Source organism: Kogia breviceps, chromosome 11 (genome assembly GCF_026419965.1).
Source record: "Kogia breviceps isolate mKogBre1 chromosome 11, mKogBre1 haplotype 1, whole genome shotgun sequence".
Classification (NCBI taxonomy): Eukaryota; Metazoa; Chordata; class Mammalia; order Artiodactyla; family Physeteridae; genus Kogia; species Kogia breviceps.
In genome coordinates, this window is record NC_081320.1 from 83173862 (window position 1) to 83196642 (window position 22781).

Consider the following 22781-nt stretch of genomic DNA (forward strand, 5'->3'; position numbering starts at 1 on the left):
GGTGGAACACATCACAGAAGACTGCCCTTAGCAGGATTCATTTGAAGCAGGCAAACCAAGCTTTTTCTAGGGGAGGTGGAGGTTAGAAGATGGAGGAGATAGGAGCTGGTCTGGAAGATCTAAAGGGGCAGCCTGGATTCTCCTGGACCCTGGCCACTCCTCAAACATGTATGTGTGTATATAGATATATATGGGATTAATCCTGTCACCTGAGAATCTTACCTACAGTGAAGATTCCTAGGTGTACTAAGGCTGCCATAACAAAGTATCACAACTATGTAGATTAAACAACAGAAATTTACTGTCTCACAGTTCTGGAGGCGGGAAGCCTGAGATCAAGGTGTCTGCAGGGTTGGTTCTTTCTGAGGGCTGTGAGGAAGAATCTTTTCCATGCCTCTCTCCTAGCTTCTGGTAGCTTTCTGGCAATCTTTGGCATCCCTTGGCTTGTACACGTGTCACCCCGATCTCTGCCTTCATCTTCATGTGGTGTTCTCCCTGAGTGCATGTCTCTGTATCTAAATTTCCCCTTTTATAAGGAAGCCATTCATATTGGATGCGGGGCCCACCCTACTTCATTTACCCTCACCTTAACTAATCACGTCTACAACGACCCTATTTCCAAATGAGATCACATTCTGAGGTACTGGGGATCAGGACTTCAACATATAAATTTGGGGGGAGCCACAGTTCCATCCATAACATTGGGCTACACCCCAGACCTCCTAAATCGGGATCTCTGAGGGTGGGAGTTACAATTCATGTTTTTAAGAAGGACCTCAGATAACCTGTATGCTCACTAAGGTTTGAGAACTACACAGACACGTGAGGTGATTCAGAATGTCCTCTCTCCCTTCTCAAATATATAGGAATACCAAATAAAATTACACCATAGATTTTAACATTGTAGCTGAGTTCAAAAGAAATGAACGAGAAATTTTCATGACCCCAAAATGGAGACATCGAAACCGGAGAACGAAGCGTTGGCTGAAGCTAGGGCAGCCCTAGGGAGTGATAGACAAGGACAGGGGCTCAGAGAGGCTGGGAACGGGGTTTAGTGAGGGAGATGATAGGGCCGTGTGTGCAGTGGGACTAAACCTTTTGCACGAAGCCTGGAGCCTTGAAGAAATACCTTGTCAGTGAAAGGGGACTAGAAAAATCAACTAAAGATTTGTTTCAACTAACTAAAAATTTGCAATACCGAGGAACTGCTGTGTGAATTCGCAGAATCGAATAGCTTCCTTAGCTGAGATGCATCTAAGGAAAAGGAATTTCGTTGGTGAGAAGGGAGGGATCAGGGGTCGTTTTGGAACACCGGAACAGAGCTGGGCTCTGGTAAGGCCTGCCAGCAGGCGGGGTGAGTTTAGAGCAGGCACGGGCTGGGCCCCCCCAGCAGTTGTGAGCCAAGGAATCTTAGCAGGTGGGAGTGGATTAGACACAGAAAGCAGGAGGAGGATGCCAAAGACGGACCTGCTACTTTTAAATATTTCCAAGCTTGTTCTGTGACTTTAACTCTCATTAGATCTGCCCGTCCCTTCTAACCCACAGCCCACCCCACCTGCCCATTCCTGGGGGCTGGATGGAGAGTAGCAAGGTGGCCTTAGAGAGCTGCCTCTGAATGCGTTGAGAAGTGGCTGGGGTGTCCGCTTAGGACCTTGTGGTACCAGCTCAGAAGGGCCCGCTCATGAATGACCCTGGCCAGGCCCAGGTTAGGGGAATCAGAGTTTCTAAACTCACATGACCCTTACTCATTTGGGACTCGAATTTGAGAACTAGTTGGTTTAAAAATGAAAATTCCTGTGCAAATTATAATATGTGTAGACGTTATATAACAACTTACAGCTACCATCTGTTGAGTGTTATTTATTAGTCATTGTGCAATTTTAAACCTATCCTATTCAATCCTCGCAACAAACCTATTAAGTAGGTATAGTATTATCCCACCCTATCTTGTAGATGAGAAATCTTAGGCTCTGGAGATTATGTAAAATAATCACTAGTAAATAGTGAAGGCAGGACTGAAACCTGGGTCTGTCTGACTTCTACATCAGTATGTTGAGAGTAGGTAGCTCTGGATAGTGAATTATAAACAATTTTTATCCCACTTTTAATACTTTGGTGGGGTATTTCCCAAATTTTACATACAAAATTAATAAGCATAGAAAAGAATAACAACCAAAAAATGAGCCTGTGGAATGTACGTGCAGGAGGAGATGACAGTGGAGATAGTGGTGTTAAGCGTGGTCCTTCAGCCCAGGTACCCTCCATCGTGTCCGCGGTCCTGGCTTATTGACCCAACATCTACTCAATATTTAGGTCGTTGTTATTGTTTTCTTCTCAAACCCTGGACACTGTGCTTCTGATAGATTAACAAGACCCAGGGAGGCATGAATCTGACATTGATAAGCCTCCCTCCTCTTTCTCCTCCTCCCCACCCACAGGTCAATGCTTTAAGAGACCGAATCTGCAGAGTGTTCTCCCACAACGATGGGTTCTCCTTCGAGGATGTGCTGGGCATGGCATCTGTGTTTAGCGAGCAGGCCTGCCCCAGCTTTAAGCTCGAGTATGCCTTCCGCATTTACGGTGGGTGCTGTGGGGATTGAGCGGTGGGACAATTGCCATAGGATAAATACCGCAACTGGAATCCATCGACATCAATACATTGGTGTAATGATGTTAGTTGGGGTTTACTTGAGTATTTATGGGTACTATGCTTCTCAAGTGCTGTAGACTTTTTTTAATGGTTGAGGAGTACTACTCTCAAGGATTGATGACTTCCCCTCCATGCCATCAGAGGCAAATGGAGTCATCGGTGTTGATATTTCATGACCATAGTGTGGGCAGGCCAGAGAGAGAGAGAGAGAGAGAGAGAGAGAGAGAGAGAGAGAGAGAAAGAGAGAGAAAGAGAGGACTATATATGGATATGAAGGAGTTATGTTTATTTTGAAGAAGTTAAGAGATTTAAACACTGAAACTAGTTCAGCCACTAAACAGCTAAGAAATCTTAGACAAATCATTTTAATTTTTAGGGCCTCAGTTTCCTCATCTTAAAAATGAGGGGGTTGAGATCATCTCTGAGGTCCTATGACATTTTTTGTTTCTGATCTTGTCTGGGAGCCACAAGGCTCCGCTAAATTTCTGCTCTTCACCAGTTTCACGAACCCTTCCTCACGAACACTTAGCACATCCAGGATCCCTGAAATTCTCAAAAGGGACCAAAAGGAAAGAAACAAAGCCTTCAAACAGACCACATGCAAGGCGTCAAGCTCATCATGACAAATCCTTGGCCCGAAGGACTTGTACATTTAGGTTTGTATAGTTTGGCATCTCACCTGCCTTCTTTTTCTGTCAGCTCCCCCTCTGTCTTCACATGGTGGACACCATCTTATTCCTGCCTCACCCAAGTGGAGTTGGATAGAATGGGGTGGAGGACTTTTAAACCAGATGGACCTATGAGAGCTCAGTGTTCCCATCTGTAAAAAGGGCTTAATGATATTTTTGTATCTGATATGTTCTCAAGCTTAGTATTCAGTAAACTCAAATGAAATCACAGGTTCCCTTGCTGAGAATAGCTGAGTAAGCTCCTATCATACTGTCACTTCTGCAGATAGCTACTATAAACTCTAAACAAAATATAAATATCAACTACCTGATGACACTAGAAAGCAACCAGAAGCAGAGAGTTGACAGTTGAAAAAAGGAAATGGTACTGAATGGTTCTCCCCCTCTTAGTTTTTTACTTTTTTAGCCTGAAGGTGAGCTTCAGTAAGTGGCATCATGGACTGATAGAAACCCTGATCTCTTTCTGACTTGAAGAATCAGAGAGTTTGGGGCACTTTTCCCCTCCAAAGTGAAAAGAGGGGAGAGTCCATGAAAGAAATCCAGAAGAAGGGAGCCAAATTTTGTGTAAAAACTATGAACAAATCTCATTCTGACCTCTAAACCATATATACCAGTGCAGACTCAAAGCAACTCAGGTAAGGATAAAAGAACTGAATGGAGATTTGAGCTGCCACTGCATTTTAACAAGGTCCTTGTGTGACAGGGTTTGCAGTTTAAGTCCAATCAGTTGCCCAGTAGACTAAAAAATTCAGCACTCTTTGGAAGAATATAACAGAATCCAGAGTTTCCACATAAAGCGTTTATAATGACTAAGATACAATCCAAAATTATTCAATATATTAAATTTTTTAAAATGATTCATTCTCAAGAATGGGGACTGATTCCAACATCCCAGGTGTTGGAATTAGCTGATAAGTATCTTTGAACAGTTATTATAATCATGCCCAATGATGTAAGAGAAAATATGTTCCTGATGAATGGAAAGATAGGAATTCTCAGCAGAAAAATAGAAACTATAAGAAAGAATCAAATGGAAAATACAGAACTCAAAAATAAAATATCTGAAATAAAAATCTGCTGGATGGGCTTAGCAGGAGAATCAAGATGACAGAGGAAAGAGTCAGTAGACCTGAAGATAGAGATCAATAGAAATATAATCCAATCTGAAGAACACAGAGAAAAACATATGAAGAGAAAAAAGGAACAGAGCCTGAGGGACATGCTGGACAACAAGAAGTTCTAACATATATTTAACTGGAGTCTCAGAAGGAGAGGAGAGAATGAACAGGGCAGAAAAGATATTTGAAGAAATAATGGCCCCAAATGTCCTAAATCTGATGACACACATTTACAATGAACATCAAGCAGGGTGAGTACAAGTGAAATCACATACCCAAATTCAGCTGGCTTAGTAGTCCCCGCCCCCATCCACTAGTCTCCCTCCTTGTTTACCCGCCATATTTCTGGGAGTTCCCAGGGCATTTCCAAGGTATTCAAGGAGTTCTGGTTCACGAGCTGTGCTACCCTCTGTCAGGCCTTCCACCACAGAGCACATTCTGTGCTATCTCTAGCCTCTTCTGTCTTCTGTCAGTACTCTTCTGGATGGAGCAGCTCTTCTGCGTGGAAAATGCTGGCCCAGGCTGTGTGCTCTCTTCAGGTTGTAAGTAACAGGAATCTACCTGTGTAAAAGGCATCAGATTGGGGCTTCCTTGGTGACGCAGTGGATAAGAATCTGCCTGCCAATGCAGGGGACACGGGTTTGAGCCCTGGTCCGGGAAGATCCCACATGCCGTGGAGCAACTAAGCCTGTGCGCCACAACTACTGAGCCTGCGTTCTAGAGCCTGCGAGCTGCAACTACTGAAGCCCACACGCCTAGAACCTGTGCTCCACAACAAGAGAAGCCACCGCAATGAGAAACCTGCGCACCGCAATGAAGAGGAGCCCCAGCTTGCTGCAACTAGAGAAAGCCCGCGTGCAACAACGAAGACCCAGCACAGCCAAAAATAAATAAATTAATTAATTAAATAATTTTTTTTTTTTTTTTTTTTTTTTTGTGATATGCGGGCCTCTCACTGTTGTGGCCTCTCCCGTTGCGAAGCACAGGCTCCGGACGCGCAGGCTCAGCGGCCATGGCTCACGGGCCCAGCCGCTCCGCGGCATGTGGGATCTTCCCGGACCGGGGCATGAACCCGTGTCCCCTGCATCGGCAGGCGGATTCTCAACCACTGCGCCACCAGGGAAGCCCATTAAATAAATTTTTTTTAAAGACAACAGATGAAGAGCAGTACATTAGTTTTCCATCGCTGTGTAATAAGTTACCACAAACTTAGTGGCTTTAGATGACACATATTTATAATCTCACAGTTTCTGTGGGTAAGAGTCTGGACACAACTTAGTCGGGTCCTCGCCTTAGCATTTCACAAGGCTGCAGTCAAGGCTTTGGCTGGCCTGCATGCTCGCCTAGAGAATGCTTGACGGGGGACGAATCTACTTACCAGCTCACTCCAGTTGCTGGCAGAATTCATTTCCTTGTGTCTACAGAACTTAGAGCCCTGGCTTCTCTCTGGCTATTGGCTGGAGGCTGCCCTCAGTTTCCAGAGGGTGACCTGTGTTCCTCGTCACATGGGCCTTCCAACATGGCCGCGTGCTTCTTGAAAGACAGCTAGGGAGTCTCTGGAGCCAGTCTGCTGGCAATATAACATATTGTAAACAGGAAATGACATCTCTGTTGCCAAATTCCCTTGCTTAGAAGTGCGTGCCCACCCACACAAGAGGGGTATGTGGATTATACAAAAGCGTGAATGCCAAGAGGTACAGATCATGGGCGGAGGAGGGCACTAGAGCTTGTTCACTATAAGCAGTGTGGAACCCGTGGTAGAAGTGAAGCAGGCCTCCCGAGAGCCTAGGATGCAGCTGGAAAGTGGAAGCGAGGTAGCTACTTTCTCCTTTTCTCTCTATTGCTGCCTGGTCTCTCATCTCTGCTTCTCTCTGTGCACCTTCTCTTTCTGCTGATCGGATTTTTATGCCTCTGTGCCTATGGGCCAAAGATGACCACCCAGGCCTCCACATGGCCTTCGGGCTTCACTATGACTGACCAGCCACAAGCATCTCTGTTTCTCACTTCTGTTTTCTCAAGACATGCTGATTGGCTCAGCCAAACCAGGGATCCAGCTGCCCCTAGGTTAGGGGACCAACTTTGTCCAATAAACCACAACCAAGAAGAAACAGAGTCACATAAATAAACATGGTTCCAGAGGCCAACCACTGGGGGTGGAGATGCTGCTCAGAAATGGTAAAAGGTAGGCTGGGCAGATGTTCCAAAAGATGTCTGCCTCAGCTGTCTTTCCGTGGTTTCTAGAGCTAAACAAACAAAAACACCCAAACCTTCAGAGAACTAGAAGAGTAGCAGGTTCTCTTGCTGTTCAAGACTCAGGAGCTCAGTTGTGTTCAGTTCAGGAATGGGGAGAATGCCTTTCCTCCTGAGAAGTCAGACAAGGTCCTCAGGTCACATCGAGGAGCAGACACTCCCTGTCCCCCACACTGTCCTTGTATCTTCCTCCCCGCCCTGTCTCCAGGGCCCCCTCGGGCAGTTTCCTTCCTCCTTGAGCTCAAGTACAAAAACAAAAAGCACAGAGCCTTCATGCAAATCAGCAGTGGAAACAGATGCCTAGGGACTCATAAACTCCAAGGCTTCATCAGCTAGACTCAGGCAAATCTGAATTCTCTTTGGGTTCAGAAGATTTGTTACCTCACAGAGCTGTCAGCAAGATTAAGAGACGGGATGTGTGAATCTTTGAGCCCGGTGCCTGGCCCGTGATGGCTGCTCTATAAATTGAGGTGGTAGTGGTAGCAGTGAAGGAAGAAGAGGAGGAATAAAAAGAAGGGTAAGGAGAAGGAGGAAGAAAGGAGAGGATGGTGTGGGTGATGGTCTTGATGATCGTTCTTAGCCAAAGTCTGAAGACCTAACTCAGTGTTCGAACCCCTCATTACGCCAAGTGTGGCCTATGGACCAGCAGCATCTACGTTGCCAGAGAGCTTGCTAGAAATGCAGAATTTCAGGCCTCACCTTCCACTTACTGAATCAGAATCTGCCTTTTAACAAGACCTCCAGGTGGTTCCTCTGCACCTTAAAGTTTCAGAAGCGTGGCTCTAACCCACTGGTTCGCCAACATGGCTGTACACTGGGATTACCCCTGGAGTTTTTAAGGCCTGTGGTTGCTTGGATCCCAGCTGCAGAGATTTGATGTAATGGTGTTGGGTATGCCCTGGTTGGTGGGCTTTTCTAAAACTCTGTGGGTGATTCTTTTAAAAATATATATAAATTTATTTATTTACTTCTGGCTATGCTGGGTCTTTGTTGCTGCACGCAGGCTTTCTCTGGTTGCGGCGAGCGGGGGCTACTCTTCATTGCGGTGGTGCGCGGGCTTCTCATCATGGTGGCTTCTCTTGTTGCAGAGCACGAGCTCTAGGCACACAGGCTTCAGTAGTTGCGGCACATGGGCTCGGTAATTGTGGCTTGCGGGCTCTAGAGCTCAGGCTCAGTAGTTGTGGCGCACAGGCTTCGTTGCTCTGTGGCATGTAGGATCTTCCCGGACCAGGGCTTGAACCCATGTCCCCTGCATTGGCAGGTGGATTCTTAACCACTGCACCACTGGGGAAGTCCTCCCTGGGTGACTGTAAGGTGCAGGAGAGTTTGAGAACTACTGCTCTGACCTACTGTATCAGTTAGGATTGTACTTAGTTATGTGTAAGAACATCCCTGTTTAAAAAAAAAAAATCCTGGATTCAGGCAGTCCAGAGCTGAGATAATGGCTCCAGGAAACACCCAAGGGCCTGGCTCCTTCATGCCTCCTAATCTCCCATCTTTAATGGGACTTTTGTCCTCAGAGTCACAAGATATTTTCTGTGCCTACAGGCATCTCGTCATTCCAGGCAGGAAGAAAAAGGGACGCGAGAGGGGATAAGGACAAAATGGACGTTCAAAGGCACAGATGAAGTCTACTCTTTAACATTCTTGGAGGCTCCACCCAGCAGCTATGGCCATAACTTCATTGGCCAGAACTGTGTTACCTGGTCACGCATAGCCCCAAAGGAGACTGGAAGGTTGAGTATTTTCAGCTGGACATGGTGTCCTCGTGAGCAAGAATTGCAGTTCTGTTAGGAAGAAGAAAGGGGTGAATGGCTCTCGGTCAAGTCCAGCAGGACAGCCACACCCACCAGGACATACCTACTGGGCTCCAGTTTCTGCTTTGAGGGACCCTCCTGGCCTCCAGCTGATCGATCCCCCTCTCTCAGCACCTCTGGGGAGACTTTCTACCTTGCAGAGACCAGTATCCCAGCACTGCTTTCCTGCTCCATTCAGCACAGCTGCCACCAGTTCTGAATGACCCTCAGGCAGGTGCCAGAGCACCAGCAGCGGATCTTCCCAGACCTTCCCAGGATCTGACACAGGAATGCTAGCGGCTGGGAGAGGTGAAGAGGCAGCCTCAGTTGCCCTGGGAATAGTGGTGAAAGCCTGCCTTGCCTCACTCAATCAAGTGAGCTAATTTTTGTGAAAGTACTTTGTAAATTGCAAGGAATAACGTGACAGAGAGATTGGGATGCTGATGGTCAGAGGCTTTTGGGGGGACATGAAGGCTGAGCCCACCAGCTCTCTGATCTCCCTCGTTGCTGGGAAACAGCAAGAAGAACGCCCCCCCCCCTCTCCCCAGAGTGGCCGGACGCAGGTCATGAGGCTGCTGAGGCCACATGGGCTGGACAGTGACCTAGATCTCCCTGCCCCCAGCCCTTTCCCAGGCCGTTCTGCCCTTGCACCACCAAAGAAGGGGAACCGTCCAGGACTACATTTTACTCCAGCAAATTATTCTGTTTTCAGATGGCTTGGGACCAAAGCCATGTCGCTTTGCTGCAGTCTCTGCATATGGGAGCTGGGCCAGCAGGACTCCTGGGGACAATGCAGGGGCTCAGGGAGAGGCTGCAGAGCTTCTCATCAGCAGTGCAATGTCACTGCGGGGACCCACTCCCTCTAGTCCAGTGCTGGCCCCTCTGCACCGCCCTCCACCGGATCTGATCCGTTACACATGGCGTGTCATAGCAGAGCTGGGCAGGGAGAACTCAGAGGAACATCTTGGGCCTTAGCCTCTGGTCCCTGTGGCTGATCGACATTCAGCCAGGGGAGAGCCACCTGCTTAAGGGGTTAGGTGCTTAGTTGTACCTTCCCTATCCATACCCTTCCTTGGGAAACAGAGACAAAAGTCTTGGCTCTACCACAGAAGGATCCCGTGACAGCAGCAGATGCACTTCTCCACTCTGGACCCAGCCAATAATTGGACATTTTAGAGTTATGAGTGATTGAGAGCATAGACTGACCATAGAGTCAGACTTCCTGGGTTTCCTCTTGTTTCCATCGCTTACCAATGTGTGACCTTGGGTGGTTCATTCATTCACTCACTCAACAAATAATTATTGAGCACCTGCTCTGTTCCAGGCACTATTCTAGGAGTCAAGAATATAGTAGTGACCAAAAGATAAAACTTTCTGCCCTCGTGGAATTTATGTTCTGGTGGAGGGAAATAAATGAGCTGACAAGTGAAACATATAGTGTGTTAGGTAGTCTTCCGTGTTGGGAGAAAATGAAGTAGGGAAAGGGACAGGAAGTGTAATTTTAGACAGGTTCTGAGCAGTGCCCTGGGGGGAAGCTGGCATTTGAATAAAGACCCCAAGGAACTCTGGGGTGAGTGTGTTCCAGGAAGGGGAAACCACAGTGCAAAGGTCCTGAGGCAGGAGCGTGCCTGGCCCGATGGAGGAATGGCAAAGAGGCAGAGTGAGGGCAGGGTGGACCTCGGGGCTCACTGTCAGGACCGGGCTGTCCTCTGGTTGAGATGGGAGGCTGTGAAGGATGAACAGGACCACTCTGGCTGCTGAGTGGAGAAGAGACTGAAGGCAGGGAAACTGGTTAGGAGGCAGCTGCGGGGTCTTAGAGAGCTGTGATGGTGGCTGGACCAGGGTGGAGGCAGTGCAGTGAGGAGAAGACCTCAGGCTGGGTTTACTGCCTCTGGAGCTAGAGCTGGGAGGGGATAAGACAGTCAAGGATGACTCCAACCTGCTTGGCCAAGAGACTGGAAGGGTAGAGTTACCCATTCGCCAAGGGGCAGCTCTGAGTGCTGCAGGTTAGGGGGCAGGGCAGAGGGGGCGTATCAGGAGTTGGGTTTGGACAGGTTGAGTTTAAGAGAACTGTGAGTCCTCCAGGCAGAGAGGGCAGGAACGCAGGTGGATATATGAGCCTGGAGTTCAGGGAGAAGCCCAGGCTGGAGACAGAAATTTGGGATTCATCAGACTATTGATGAGGTAATAGGCTGAAATGAGATTAAGGAAGTAAACATGGTTATTTAATCTCTGTGTGTCTCAGTTTCTGCATCTGTGTTATGAGAATTAAATGCAGTGAAATACAAAGCACTTAGACCACAGCCTGGCACCTCTGTTTGTCATGGTGGTAGTTATTGTACCTGCCTAAGTTGACTGCATTTACTGCATGACTGATGAGCGATTCTGTGTTGGGTGTCCCAGGGGAGGGCTGTCAAGAATGTCAGTACAATTGTCTCATCCTGGCATTCAAGGCCCTTTGCAGTTTGGCTCACCTTCCAGACAAGCCCTGACCTTCTCCCAAGCCTCCACTCCCCTCAAAAGTAACTGATCACCTGGAGTTGTTCCTTCTCTGCCACTGTCCCCAGTGACCCTGACCCTGACACCTCCTCCAATTGCCATCTCTGCAGTCCCAAGCCATTTAGTCCTTCTCTGATGCCTCTTCTTCCAAGAAGTCTTCTGCATTCACACCCCCAACCCCAACGAGACAAGAACACGCCCATCAGGAAACGCTTGGGGTCCTTGGGATGCCTGTTCCTCTCTTCCTGGAACCAAGACACTCGGGTACCTGACAGTCTCCCCTGCACCCCAACCCAGCCTGGGAGCTCCTTGTCGGCAGGACGCAGCCTGGTGCATCTCTGTGCCTGAGGCAGGGTGACAGGAGCAGGAGCTCGTGCCCAGGTCCTCTGGCTCCAAAGCCAGGCTGCTTCCTGCTCCTCCTTGTTGCCCAGCTCCTAGACACCAAAAGATATACTGACCTGTACGTTCAAGGGTTGGGATTTCCACAGCATGATGGTAGATGTAGGACACAGGGACCAGCCTAGCCAGGTCTGAAAGCCAGCCCTTCCACTTCCTGGCTGTGTGGACAAACCAGAAAACCCTCTGTGCCTCAGTTTCCCTTTGGTAAAGTGAGACTCGTAACAAGTTAATTGTGAAGATTCAGTGAGTTAAAACAGGTGAAGATCTCAGGAAAAGTCTGAGCAGGTAGTACAGACCCAGTCAATGCCTATTATTATTATTACTAAGCACCACCTTTGCCTGCAGCCTGCCCTGCCGTTGCTGAGCCCCACCCCTTAGGCCTGCCCCGGTCTCCCTGAGTCCCAGGTTCTAGGCCCACCTGGTACAGTTGGGCTCTGCGGGGCCTCCCAGGGGCTGCCGGGAGTCTGTAGGTCCTGGCTGGTGCCATGGGCCCAGGACTCTTGGAGGCCGAGGAAGCCTCCTTCCTCTCACCCTTCCTCTCACGCCCCACCTCCTCTTTGCAGATTTTAATGAGAATGGCTTCATCGACGGGGAGGACCTGCAGAGGATCATCCTCCGCCCGCTCAACAGCGACAACGTGTCAGAGGACCTGCTGACCGACCTCACCAGCCACGCGTGTGCCCTGGGCTGCGGGGCGGTGGCTGGCGTGGGCCCCGCTATCACCCGAAGCCTCTTGATGGCGGGCGGGGTGTGAGGGGCACTGAGGGATGGGCGCTCACTGGAAGCAACTACTCCCAGTTTTCTGTCCTTCCTCCAGGATCATGACTCCCTTCCTGGGTCTCCAGATCAATAGCCCACCCCAAGGGGCCCTCCCAGCAACACTGCAGCCACTACAGGCAGGTGGGCCAACAGCAGGTCAGCCTCCGATGCACACTTCACAACATCCCCTCCCCTACATTATTCCAGCACAACGCCCAGATGTCCTAGAGTGACAGGCCAAAGTATGGCAGGACATGAAGACAGCCATGGACCCATTTGTCCTAAGACCATGAGAACATTTTGGTCTGGATGGGAACTAGGGGCAGATATGAGGGCTCATCGCTGCCTCCCCACCCTGACTGAGCCCCTTGCAGTGCAGAGCCCCTGCCTGTGACTGGGTGACAAGAGCGGGTGGGGGATGTCACCCTGTCCATCACCCCATACCCGTTCTCACTGCCAAGTTTGTCCTGGAGGCACCAAGACAACTCTTCCCATGATGAGACCAGCCCACAAGGTCCCAGACAGCTATGCACATGACATCTCTCTGCACCTCCGTGTCCTTGTCTGGGGCAGGGATAGAGCACCTGCCTCCCAGGGGACTCCAGGGATGCTAAGTACCCAGCGAGAGCTTGGCTTACGGTAGCGCTCAGCACGTGTGCTTCCCCCCACGCCTGCGCCCCCATCTCCTTTTCTGATTCTCTGCTCTCTGGCTCCTCTGCACCCCTGTCCAGGTCCTGAATGAGTCAGATCTGGACAATGACAACATGCTGTCTTTCTCAGAGTTTGAACACACGATGGCCAAATCTCCAGACTTCATGAAGTAAGGTGTTCTGGAGTGAGGGGGGGATGCCCAGCATGGGGGGGGGGGGACAAGAAGGCCCCCTCCACAGTCTCCCTCAGCCAATGGGACACCTTGGTCTTCCCAGTGAGGTCATGAGTTTCCAGGGCAATTCGCAGATTCTTTCAGAATCAGCAAAACTGGAGCTTCTGAGAAACGAGGTAACCTGGAAAGAGACAGGGAGTGGGGTTTCAAAAGGCAAAGGGGAGATTGCATTCCAGGCTTTGCAAACGGCGTGGGTGGCCCAGACTTCAGGTGCGGCCCCTCTACAGCCAACACAAAGCCTGCTGGGCTCCAGGACTGACCTGGGGAGCTGCCCTTGCCACTGTTGGTCCTGCTCCCCTGCCACCACAACCTCCAGTGGTCACTGGGAGCTGGGGGTTGGCATGGAAATGTGGGGAGGAGCGGCGGGGATGAAGATGCTGGTGATGGAGCTCAGAGAAGAGCTCAAGCATTTCCAAACCTTCCGTCAGGCGGAAAGGGGCCTTAATGGTCGTTAGCTGTCCAAACTCCTTTGTGGCAATCGGCCATCTCCATACTGGCTGTATTTAAACGTCTTATTTGGGTCCTTCCAGTTGTGGGAAACATACCACCGCTGAAGGCAGCCCATTTCAAGAGGAACAGCCCTTTGAGGGCAATCTTCTCGCGCTGAGCTGCATCTGTTTGCCTGTGTCCGCTACTCCTGGCCCTATTCTTCCCTTAGTGTTCAGTCTAGGTGATTTTGATAGCAAGGAAGAATGCCCACTCAAAATGGTTTAACAGACCAATCAAAAAAGAACAAAAACAGCTAGACCTCAGAGAGCACCTGGTCACGGGCCCAGAGTCTCTGCCTCTGTCCTCAGCAACTCTGGACTTTGCTTTATGAGCAACCAGCAATCTCTGCTTTGTCAGACGTGAGGCCAAATGTGGCCTCCACAGCGGTCAAGTTTATGTCTATTTGCCTCTGAATGACCCTCAGTGAATGTCCCTCAGCTCTGGCTCCAAATTCTCAGAGAATCTGATTGGCCAGCTCCAGGCAGGTGTCCAGCCCTCTTCCAACTGCCTGGCCGGAGCAGAGGGCCCTCCATTCCAACATGGTTGCCAGAGGGCTTAGCCTGGGCACACTCTCTAAAAGAGGATCCAACATGGACCACCACCCCCCCAACTGAGGTAATTCCTCTTCCTCCATAACAGCCCAGCACATGACTGGAGCTAGAATCCTGTCTGCCTTGAGATTTTTCTTTGAATCTCTCTCATTTCTTTCCACTGGTTCCAGCACCACTAGGTTCTGACAGCCTTTGCATTCTAGGGCTGCTCAAAGGAGGCTTTGAGTTGGCTTGGGAGAGCTGCAAACTGGCCATCACTCAGAGAAAGGGACACAAGAGGTGTGAACCCAGAAATTAGAGGGGGCTTTACAACTGCAGGCTCGAGGTGGCTAATGGAATTCTTTCTTTCAGCTCCTTTAGGATTCACTTCTGGGGATGCTGATGTGGCCCCAAATATCTGCTCTGGCGGCCTTGAGGGGGACCCCTGGAACTAGGAATTCAACCCCCTGCAGGCGCTGGGGGAAATCTGATTAGAAGAATGACTTTGTCCCCATCCCTCCCTCACTTCTAGAATATTGTTTATTCAATAAAGCAGAAGAAAAGCCGTTCCCTTTTTCCATCAGTTCATCATTTTTTGAGTGCAGGGTCATATAGAAGTATTTTTTATTTAGAACTGCTCATTCCAGGGCTTAAGTTCGCCAGTGACACCAAGACTGGGATGGCCAGTCCTTTTGAGGTCAACACATGTCACAGCAGGGACCAAGCCAAATGGGATGAAATTCACCAGGAAAATACACGTCCTGCCTTCCCTTCCCCGGAGCCTCCACCCAGCCTCTCTTCTCGCCTCTCGGGTGCAGGCTGTACAGAGCTACACGCTGAGCAGTCTTTGCAGTTGGCGCCTGGCTTCCCAAGACATCTTGGCCCCCCTCGGCACCCCTGCACCCTCGGGACGCGACAGTGTGTGACCAACGATCAGGGTTTATTTGCTTTGCTATTCAGCCAAGCCCTGGAATGAATTTGGCCACCACAGGGGCTCTTTGGGGCCCAGCTGGTCTGGCACACAGGAGAGGCCCCTTAGGGGGTCTCTGAAAGCTGTCAGATGCCTACCTGATGGGCATACGTTTTTTCTTGTTTACACTGTCCTCAGGGGAGGACGTGTCTAAATGCTGGCTCACAGGGGAAGGTCTATTTCACCCTCCTGTGTACTTGAACCTGCTGTGGTTGCCTTGCCTTTAGGGGAGCTAGGAGCCCATTTCACCGGTTTAGGGGAAATAAGAGCCCTTTCTTGATGGAGTCCCTTGATCAAATCCAGGAGGTGCTGGAATGTTGGAGAATTCCTATGGTGTGGGTACACACCTGACCCAAGGTTCCCTTGGGTTGTCCCCCACATCCTGTGCCCTGTCCCGCAGACAGGAGGCCTCCCAGGAGGTAGGAAGCAGCGGCCTCCAGACCCTGAACCTCCCAGGCTGCTTCCAGATGTGACCTAGGAACCCAGTGTCCACTCTGGCGTACAGGTCCCTGATGCACAGCGATGCCTTGAAGAGTGTCTTAGTCTCAGGTCCCTTACCTCCTGTCCCCTTCTAGAAACAGTGCCAGGGGCAGGTCCCAAATCAGACCGTCCCTGCCAGTCTGGGCAGAATGCAGAAAGTGGTTTCTTCTCTCAGGCACCACAGGGCCCTCCGGGATCTGCGTCATCCCCCGTCCTGCATGGACCGCAAGCAGAGTGTGTAAGTGGGAATAGCAGAGCCTGGGAGTCAGAAGGGCCTGGGTTCGAATCCTGGCCGTGCCACTTCTCAGCTGCGTGAGTTTGACAATTCTTTCCACCTCTGAGCCTTGGTGTCTTTATCAGTAAAGTGCGGGCAACACCCCCTCTCTCACAGGCTATGGTGTGAACGAAATGATGCTGAACCGAGGCTCAGGTGGGAATTCCTTTGCATCTGACGCCAGCGCCAGCATTCCAGGGCCACTGCACCCTCATTCTCAGACATGGCATAATAGGGCTTCCTTGATTATCCCAGTGGAGGCAGGTGGGAGGTATCTCTGTGCCTGAGTGACCTCCCACCAAGACTCAGGAGCCCTCCAGTCCTCAGGGGAGAGGTGTGTGGGTCCAGCAGGGTGCTGACACCGCCTTTTCTTGGCTCTAGCACCTGGGGTGAGCATTCCACAGGCCCCTCCGACACCGCGCTGTGTGACCCTCAGCGCTGTCCTGCTGTGGCCAAGTGCTCCTGGGGCTCAGAGGAGAGGAGCGTGGGATGGTCACGGATAAAGATTTTATTCCAAAAAGCCACCCCGGTGATGCCATGGCTCTCAGGCATCATGCTCTGAACTCAAAGTAGCAGTCCCGCATCTGCCTCTCCTGTGGGGAGACCCTCTTCCCTGATGGGAATGTCTGGTAGGTCCTCAGGTTCTCAGAGGATACTCTTAAAAGGTGCCACTTCTTCTTCGGGCCCAGAGGAGGCCTGGGGGTGAGGATGCAGTGAACCAGATAGGGAGGGTAGAAAAGGCCCCGTTTCCCAGCCTGTGCTGCTGATGACCCCACTGGCTGCTCATCTTCAGCTTGACACCTGGTAAGTCAGCCTGCACTCGAGGTCAGAATGACTTGTGTTTGCACAGAGGTACAGTGGTTAAGAGCAAGGACATAGGTGTCAAGAAGCGGGGATGGATTCTGGCCCAATTCCTGCTAGAAGTGTACACAGGTAAAAATGGACTCATGTCGGTACCTCCCTCCTAGCTCTGTTTTGAGGAGTAGATGAAGTAATGCGTGCAAAGCACTTAACATAATGCTGAACAAGGAGCGGACACTCAACAAGTGTTATAAGAAATGGGCTGCTGCTACTGATGATGATGGTGATGGTGGTGGTGACCGTGACGGCCGTGGACCTCAGGGAAGGACAGGGACATTCCCCAGGCCACAGAGATGATCAGGGTAAAGGCTGAGTGCAGACACTGACCCTCTTACTCCCAAGCGCCTAGCTGGTCCTCTGTGTTAGATGTGAAGCTGTCAGCAGCAGCACAGGCTGCCAGGCAGTTTGGAGGAGGAACAGAGCTGGGCGTCCTGGGGTCCCACAGCTGCAGGAGATGCACATCCTGCCTGGAGAGGTCTCAAGGGGAGACTTGTCCCCAGAAGAGGCCCTGCACTGTCTCCAGGGATGGACTGACTCAGAGCCACCCCAAGGGTGGAGATGGCCAGCCTAGAACCCTAGAGCTGGCGTTGGGAGATCTGGGTTCCTTCAGCTCGGCCTTCAACCAGACTCGCCATGGCACAAGTTCCCGAGGCCATTGTGGAGTCTCAGTTTCCATATTTAGAAAATGGGCCCATCTGTCCTGCACAGAAGAACCTATAGAGGATGTTAAATTGTATCTTTAAAAACCATTAAACTCTATGGAAAGGTTTGCTGGTTTATCAATAACAGCGATGGCAAGGCTCAGGGCTCTTGGGGCAAGCAATGGGTCAGCATGGAGTTGGAAGCCCAAGATCTGCCCACTGACCTCCCGATGCCCCCTACTCCACAGGACACCTCACAGCGTAGACTTATCTCCCTGCCTGGGTGTCAGGAGGGAGAGTGAGGAAACCACATGCCCAGATTATCTCACAGGGCAGAGCTGGCCTTCCCCGGGAGAAGAAGCTCTCCCAGATGAAAGCAGCAGCAAAGGGTGGATAGGGAGGAACTTTCACATTTGTTAGAGGGACGGCTGGACTTTGAAAAATATGTTCACGTCCCTAAAAGAACATTTTCTGAGTCGGGCCTGGGGCTGGGGAGACAGCCCTGCTTTGTGTAGTACCCTCTGGGTCCACCAGAGGGCAGAAGCTCCTTGCTGCACGGAGGGGCTGTGCCGGCGTTCGGACGAGTGTAGCTGCAAGGCTGCCATTGCAGGGGGAGAAGCCTGCAGACTCAGGCCAGCAAGGATTACGGGGTTTGCTCCCAAACTCCCAGGGCATCTGAAAATGCTCTTCCTGATTCCGCGCATTCAGGTTCCTGGCATCCCTCCTGAGGCTGCTGAAACCCCGACCCCCTTGCTCTGTAACTGTCACCTGTGCATTGTGGGGTAAAGTCTTAACTCATTTCTCAGTCTGGGGGCCTGCACGCCTGGCAAAGGCAGGTGCCCTATGGCGGTGTGTTGAAGGTATGGATGAGGGGAGGGCAGGCACTCACAGGTCGGTGGGGTTGGGGTACCGTTCCCACTCCCTCACAGGCAGCACGAAGTAGAGGACCCGGGGCACCATGCCCGTCTTTTCTTGATAGTACTCCCGATGCTGCTGTGTCATCTCCAGCTCAACCAAGGAAGCGATGACAGGTCGTAAGTGTGCAGGAGTGACCTCGGGCACCTGCAGCCCCTGCCTGGCTGTACCTGGGCAGGGGCGTGGGGGCCGTCTCCCCTAATGCCCTCAGAGAAGAGTCCCCGGCTAGGTGTCCTCCTGAGCCTCAGCTCCTGTCACCACACCAGCTTTGCTAGGGCAAGTAAGCAAGGCAGGGGACCAGCAGAGGTAGGGTATGTGAAGCCCAGCTCAGTAGGTGGCACAGGTAAGCTCTGTGTGTGTGTGTGTGTGTGTGTGTGTGTGTGTGTGTGTGTGTAGGTGGCACAGGTAAGCTCTGTGTGTGTGTGTGTGTATGTGTGTGTGTGTCCCTATCCCTCCCTCCCGGGCAGGTTGTGGTCTGTGAGCCAAGGTGGAGGTAAAGAGCGTCCCAGGCGTACAACCCGGTTCCACAGCTCGTCGCAGTCTGACCGCATGGACCGGGTCATCTCTCCAGGGAAGCTGCCTTCTCATGCAGTCCCCCACCCTGGGGGCCTGGAGGCCTCTGTGTCCTTGAAATCAGGCTGGGAGGGATGCTTGCCAGGGAGCTGAGGGAGACAGTGAGGTTTCCAGGACCACAGCGGAGGGGAAGCCCTGGCCTCCCCTGAGTGGGGTGAGTGCCTGTGAGCCTGTGGCAGGCTGGGATGCGTCCGAACAGATCCAGAGGAGGCTTTCTGAGCCCGAGGAGCAGGATAAGGACAAGGGTGGGGGGGCGGGGGGCAGGCGCCCCCTCCATCCGCCTCTGTTCCCCTGAGGGCAGTTGGGGTCTGCTCTGGGGCTGAGCATGACCCTCTCCCTCCTGCCCCAGTGACCCTTCCTGTTGGCCCCTCCTGAGTTCCTTGCTGGCGGCCACGTCTCCCGTCCTCGAAAGATGGTGGGGTTGGTGAGTCCCTGTGAACCTGTGGGGTCACCTTGGCCACTTTCAGGACGGAGTCCTCCTCTTTGCCACGGCCTTCCCCCGCCTGGGCTGCAGCGCCCTCTCCTGCCTCACCAAGGCCTCACTCCCCCATCCGTCCCTCCTTGTCTCTAGGCCTCTGTCCCCCCTCCCAGCCATCTGGGATCTCTCCTGCTCCCCTAGTGTCTTCTCCTCTGCCCACAAACATTCAAAGCTTTTCCCCGATTGCAAAATTCCACATTTGGCCTTGCTGCTTTCTACAACCCTTTCTCTTCCTTTATTTCCAAATTTCTCCAAGGAATCCTCTATACTACTTTCTGCCTTCATTTCTCCTATTCCTATGCTTTCCTTCTGACCCGTCACTTGAACGTGTGCTTGTGCTTTTTCATGAAGGTCACATAAGATCATCCAGTCGCCAAATCCAACATCCTTGGCCCACACCCCCTCTCTGCAACATTCGCACTGATGAAGAAACTCATTTGGAAGAAGCATCCCCTAAGATAAAGAGGCAGAGTCCCTGAAGGTTCGTTGTGCTGTGTATGAAATGTCATAAAAATAGCAGTGCCATCATCAAGAAGTCAAAGACAAGCGGTTGGGAGATGCCTCCTCCTTCATCGCGATGAGTCGTTCCATGTGGAGGGAACTGTCCACCAGCCGTCTCCAGCCCTCACTTGCTCTGCCACATTAGAAGCGGAGGAACATCTACCTGGGTGGGGTGAAGCCCACTCTCCCTCCCTCTTTTGCTTGGAAGCAAGGAAGCCCACCCTGCTCCTCCATGCCCTGTTTTGGGGGACCCACTCTTCCCTTTAGGAGGAAGGCCTGCCCCAGCCCAGCCTGGCCATCTCATCCAGGTTCAGCGTCAGCCCCATTCTCTGACGCCAGCTTTCCCTCTTTTATCTTCTTTCTCAAGTGGTTCAGAACGCAGGGGATGAAAGAGGTGCTGGTCACCAGGTGTTGCCAAACTCCAACACAGAGAAAATGAAGCAACAGAATGAAAACTAAAGAAACAACCGTCTAGAGCACTCTGCAGAGAAAAGAGCATGACCCGAGAATATCGAACTGGCCAGTCATCCAGGAATAAAGGCAGCTGTATGAACGAACTCAGGAAATAAAGCACCCGAAGCTCTTCTTGAAAGCAGTGTTCAATGATGAAATCCTGCCAATTAAGAGATGATTCAAAAGAAAAAAATACTCAGGAATGTAGAACCTCTGTAAGAATGACTGGTGGATACTTCACATCTATTTAAGTGCAGAGAACCAAGAATAGCTACTAGGTGAAGGCTGGCTGCAGAAAAGAATGTAAATGTTATAAAACCTGTCAAAGGAGAAAATAATTTAAGCAACAAACGTTGGGGGGTGGGTGGAGGGGAGATGGGCGTGCACTTATAATTTCTAAAGCATAGTCAACCCCTGGCATCTAAAATTGAAACACGTTGGTGAAAATAACACAATGTAATTACTCTAACCCCTTAATGGTGCTTATTCTCTCTCCCTCTCTCTGTCAGAGGGAACTTTTAGAAATGGAGATCTCTTATGATGAATTAGCATTTATCTAAAATCTGTTCTTCCATTTTACTTCAGTATCTTTCTCTTCAGTTAAGTTTGAGTAACATTAAATTTCATGCTTTTCATTTTAAAATAGTAAGTATGGTAAGATCATATACTTATAAAATTGCTCGCTTATCTTTCTATCCATTGATCCATCCGCCCATCCATTGAGCCTTTTATCTGAATATACACATAAAAAGAAACCTAAAATGATTTTTAGGTTAATTCTAGGTGTTTGGATTTGGGATGATTTGTTGCATTCTTCTTTACCTGCACAGGTAATACTTTTTAAGAGAGTCGGATGGCATTAAGAGTTACCTTATTGGGAACCCACTGTGTGCAGGTGCGATGCTAGGTGTCGAGAATACAAAATCCTGCATGGCTCAGCCCTCCTTCCTCCCGCCTCCCCCTCATTCGGTATTTACTGAGTCCTGGTGCATGTGTGCAGGAATGGTGCTGGCAGTCAAGGCTCTAATGCTATTAAACGCGAGGAGGGAAGGCCCATTCCCCTGAAGGTCGGGTGGGGAGAGTACTGGTGGAGCTCCATGAAGGGGTCTCCATCGGGGGAGGCTTTGAGAAAAACCTCAGTGTGGAGCAGGACGGACTGGAGTCTGGCTCTCTTCCCCTGCTCGTCTTCTAGGTGCTGGTGTTGCCCCAGGGTCCTCTTCTCTCTTCAGGGACCCACTCCCTCTGGGAGAGCTCGTCCATGTTAGACTTCCAACACCGAGGACACCCAGATCGATGTCTCCAGCTCCGACCCTCCTCCCGGCTACAGATCCACACACCCAGCTGTCCGCCGAGGGCTTGCCTGGCTGTCCGCCGAGGGCTTGACTAGCTGTCCACCGATGGCTTGCCCGGCTGTCTGCCAAGGGCTTGCCCGGGGACCCCAGACTCAGCACAACTGAAGACAGCCCACTGCTCCTCCTGGACATCTCTGTCCTGGCTGACACCACCTCGCCCATCAGAAACCGGGCATCACCCTGCCAACCGTCACATCCAACCTCCCCCAAGTCCGGCTTTTGCTCCCTCCTTAGTGACTTTCCCACGGCCCTCCTCTATCCCATGGCTACCAGCCCTCCTCGTGCTCACCTGGACAGCCTCAGATCTCCTAGCTAGTCCCCTAGACCAAGTGTCACCCCTGCAGCCTGTCGTCCACACCGATGCCAGAGTGACCTTTCATCATCTGATCACCATGGCTCACCTCTCTTTTCACTTCCCCACGGGCGCCCTATGCCCCAGAAGTGTCACTCACATCCCTGGGGCCCCGCGTGCTCTCCAAGCCTTCACACACGTTTCCTCCACCTGCATCTCCTCCTGCCTCCGGGGGCGTCTCGCCCTCACTCACAGAGCCAGGCTCCCTGTCGCCTCCCCTGGCCGCCCACCCTCTTCCCAGCATCTCTGCCTCACAGCCGGATTATGATCCTTCATCGACACCAAGATCCACATTAGCTCAGCTCCTCTGCTAATGAGTGTTCTCTTTTATCCTCAAAACCTACACAGCCCCTGACACATGACAAGTGCTCAATAATGTTCACTGAAGGAGGCCGAAGTCCAGAAGCCGGGGGCACCATTTCCTGCAACGCTGCGCTCCCGTCTGCCGAGCAAACCGGCCCAGAGAGTCGTGCCCACAGGGGCCTCTGCGCACCTCAAAGAAGGGAGCTATAGAAAAGTGACATGTCCTCGTGATTCTTGTCTTTGCCACCCCCAGGCTCTCTGCCACACACCTCCTCTGCTCCCTGCTTTCCCACCTTCTCTGAATGCCAAGATATTTGCATCCCAATAGAAGAAAAGCCCTCTCCTCTGCAATCCTCCTAAGGTTCTGCGTGGGTTCTGGATTCCATTCAGCCCCTCTTGCTGTGGGCGGGGCCCGTGCACATGCGCATGCCCATGCACGTGGTCATATTTGTTTAGCCCTCGGCGGGCACCCCTTGACTGGTAGGTCTATGTCCCTGTACGCACTTGCATTTGCGAGCTGTGAGCATGACAGTGCGGTTCCAGGGTAGAGCCCCGTGTTTGTTGGG

General features: G+C 51.2%; 1 protein-coding gene and 1 long non-coding RNA gene across 2 annotated transcripts in view; both read left to right on the forward strand.

The window, feature by feature from the left end:
• Nucleotides 1–14628, forward strand: part of CIB4 (calcium and integrin binding family member 4) — an 89576-nt gene extending 74948 nt beyond the window's left edge. Inside the window, exons 6-9 of the mRNA XM_067006928.1 lie at nucleotides 2439–2580; nucleotides 11965–12074; nucleotides 12892–12980; nucleotides 14435–14628. Coding sequence (XP_066863029.1) covers nucleotides 2439–2580; nucleotides 11965–12074; nucleotides 12892–12980; nucleotides 14435–14465 — 372 coding nt within the window. The 3' untranslated portion in view covers nucleotides 14466–14628. The remainder of the gene's footprint in view (nucleotides 1–2438; nucleotides 2581–11964; nucleotides 12075–12891; nucleotides 12981–14434) is intronic.
• On the forward strand, nucleotides 3157–10795 carry LOC136792172 (uncharacterized). Its single transcript, XR_010835606.1, has 2 exons — nucleotides 3157–3306; nucleotides 8256–10795. It is a non-coding gene; the product is annotated as an uncharacterized lncRNA (long non-coding RNA).
• Nucleotides 14629–22781: the final 8153 nt, after the last annotated feature.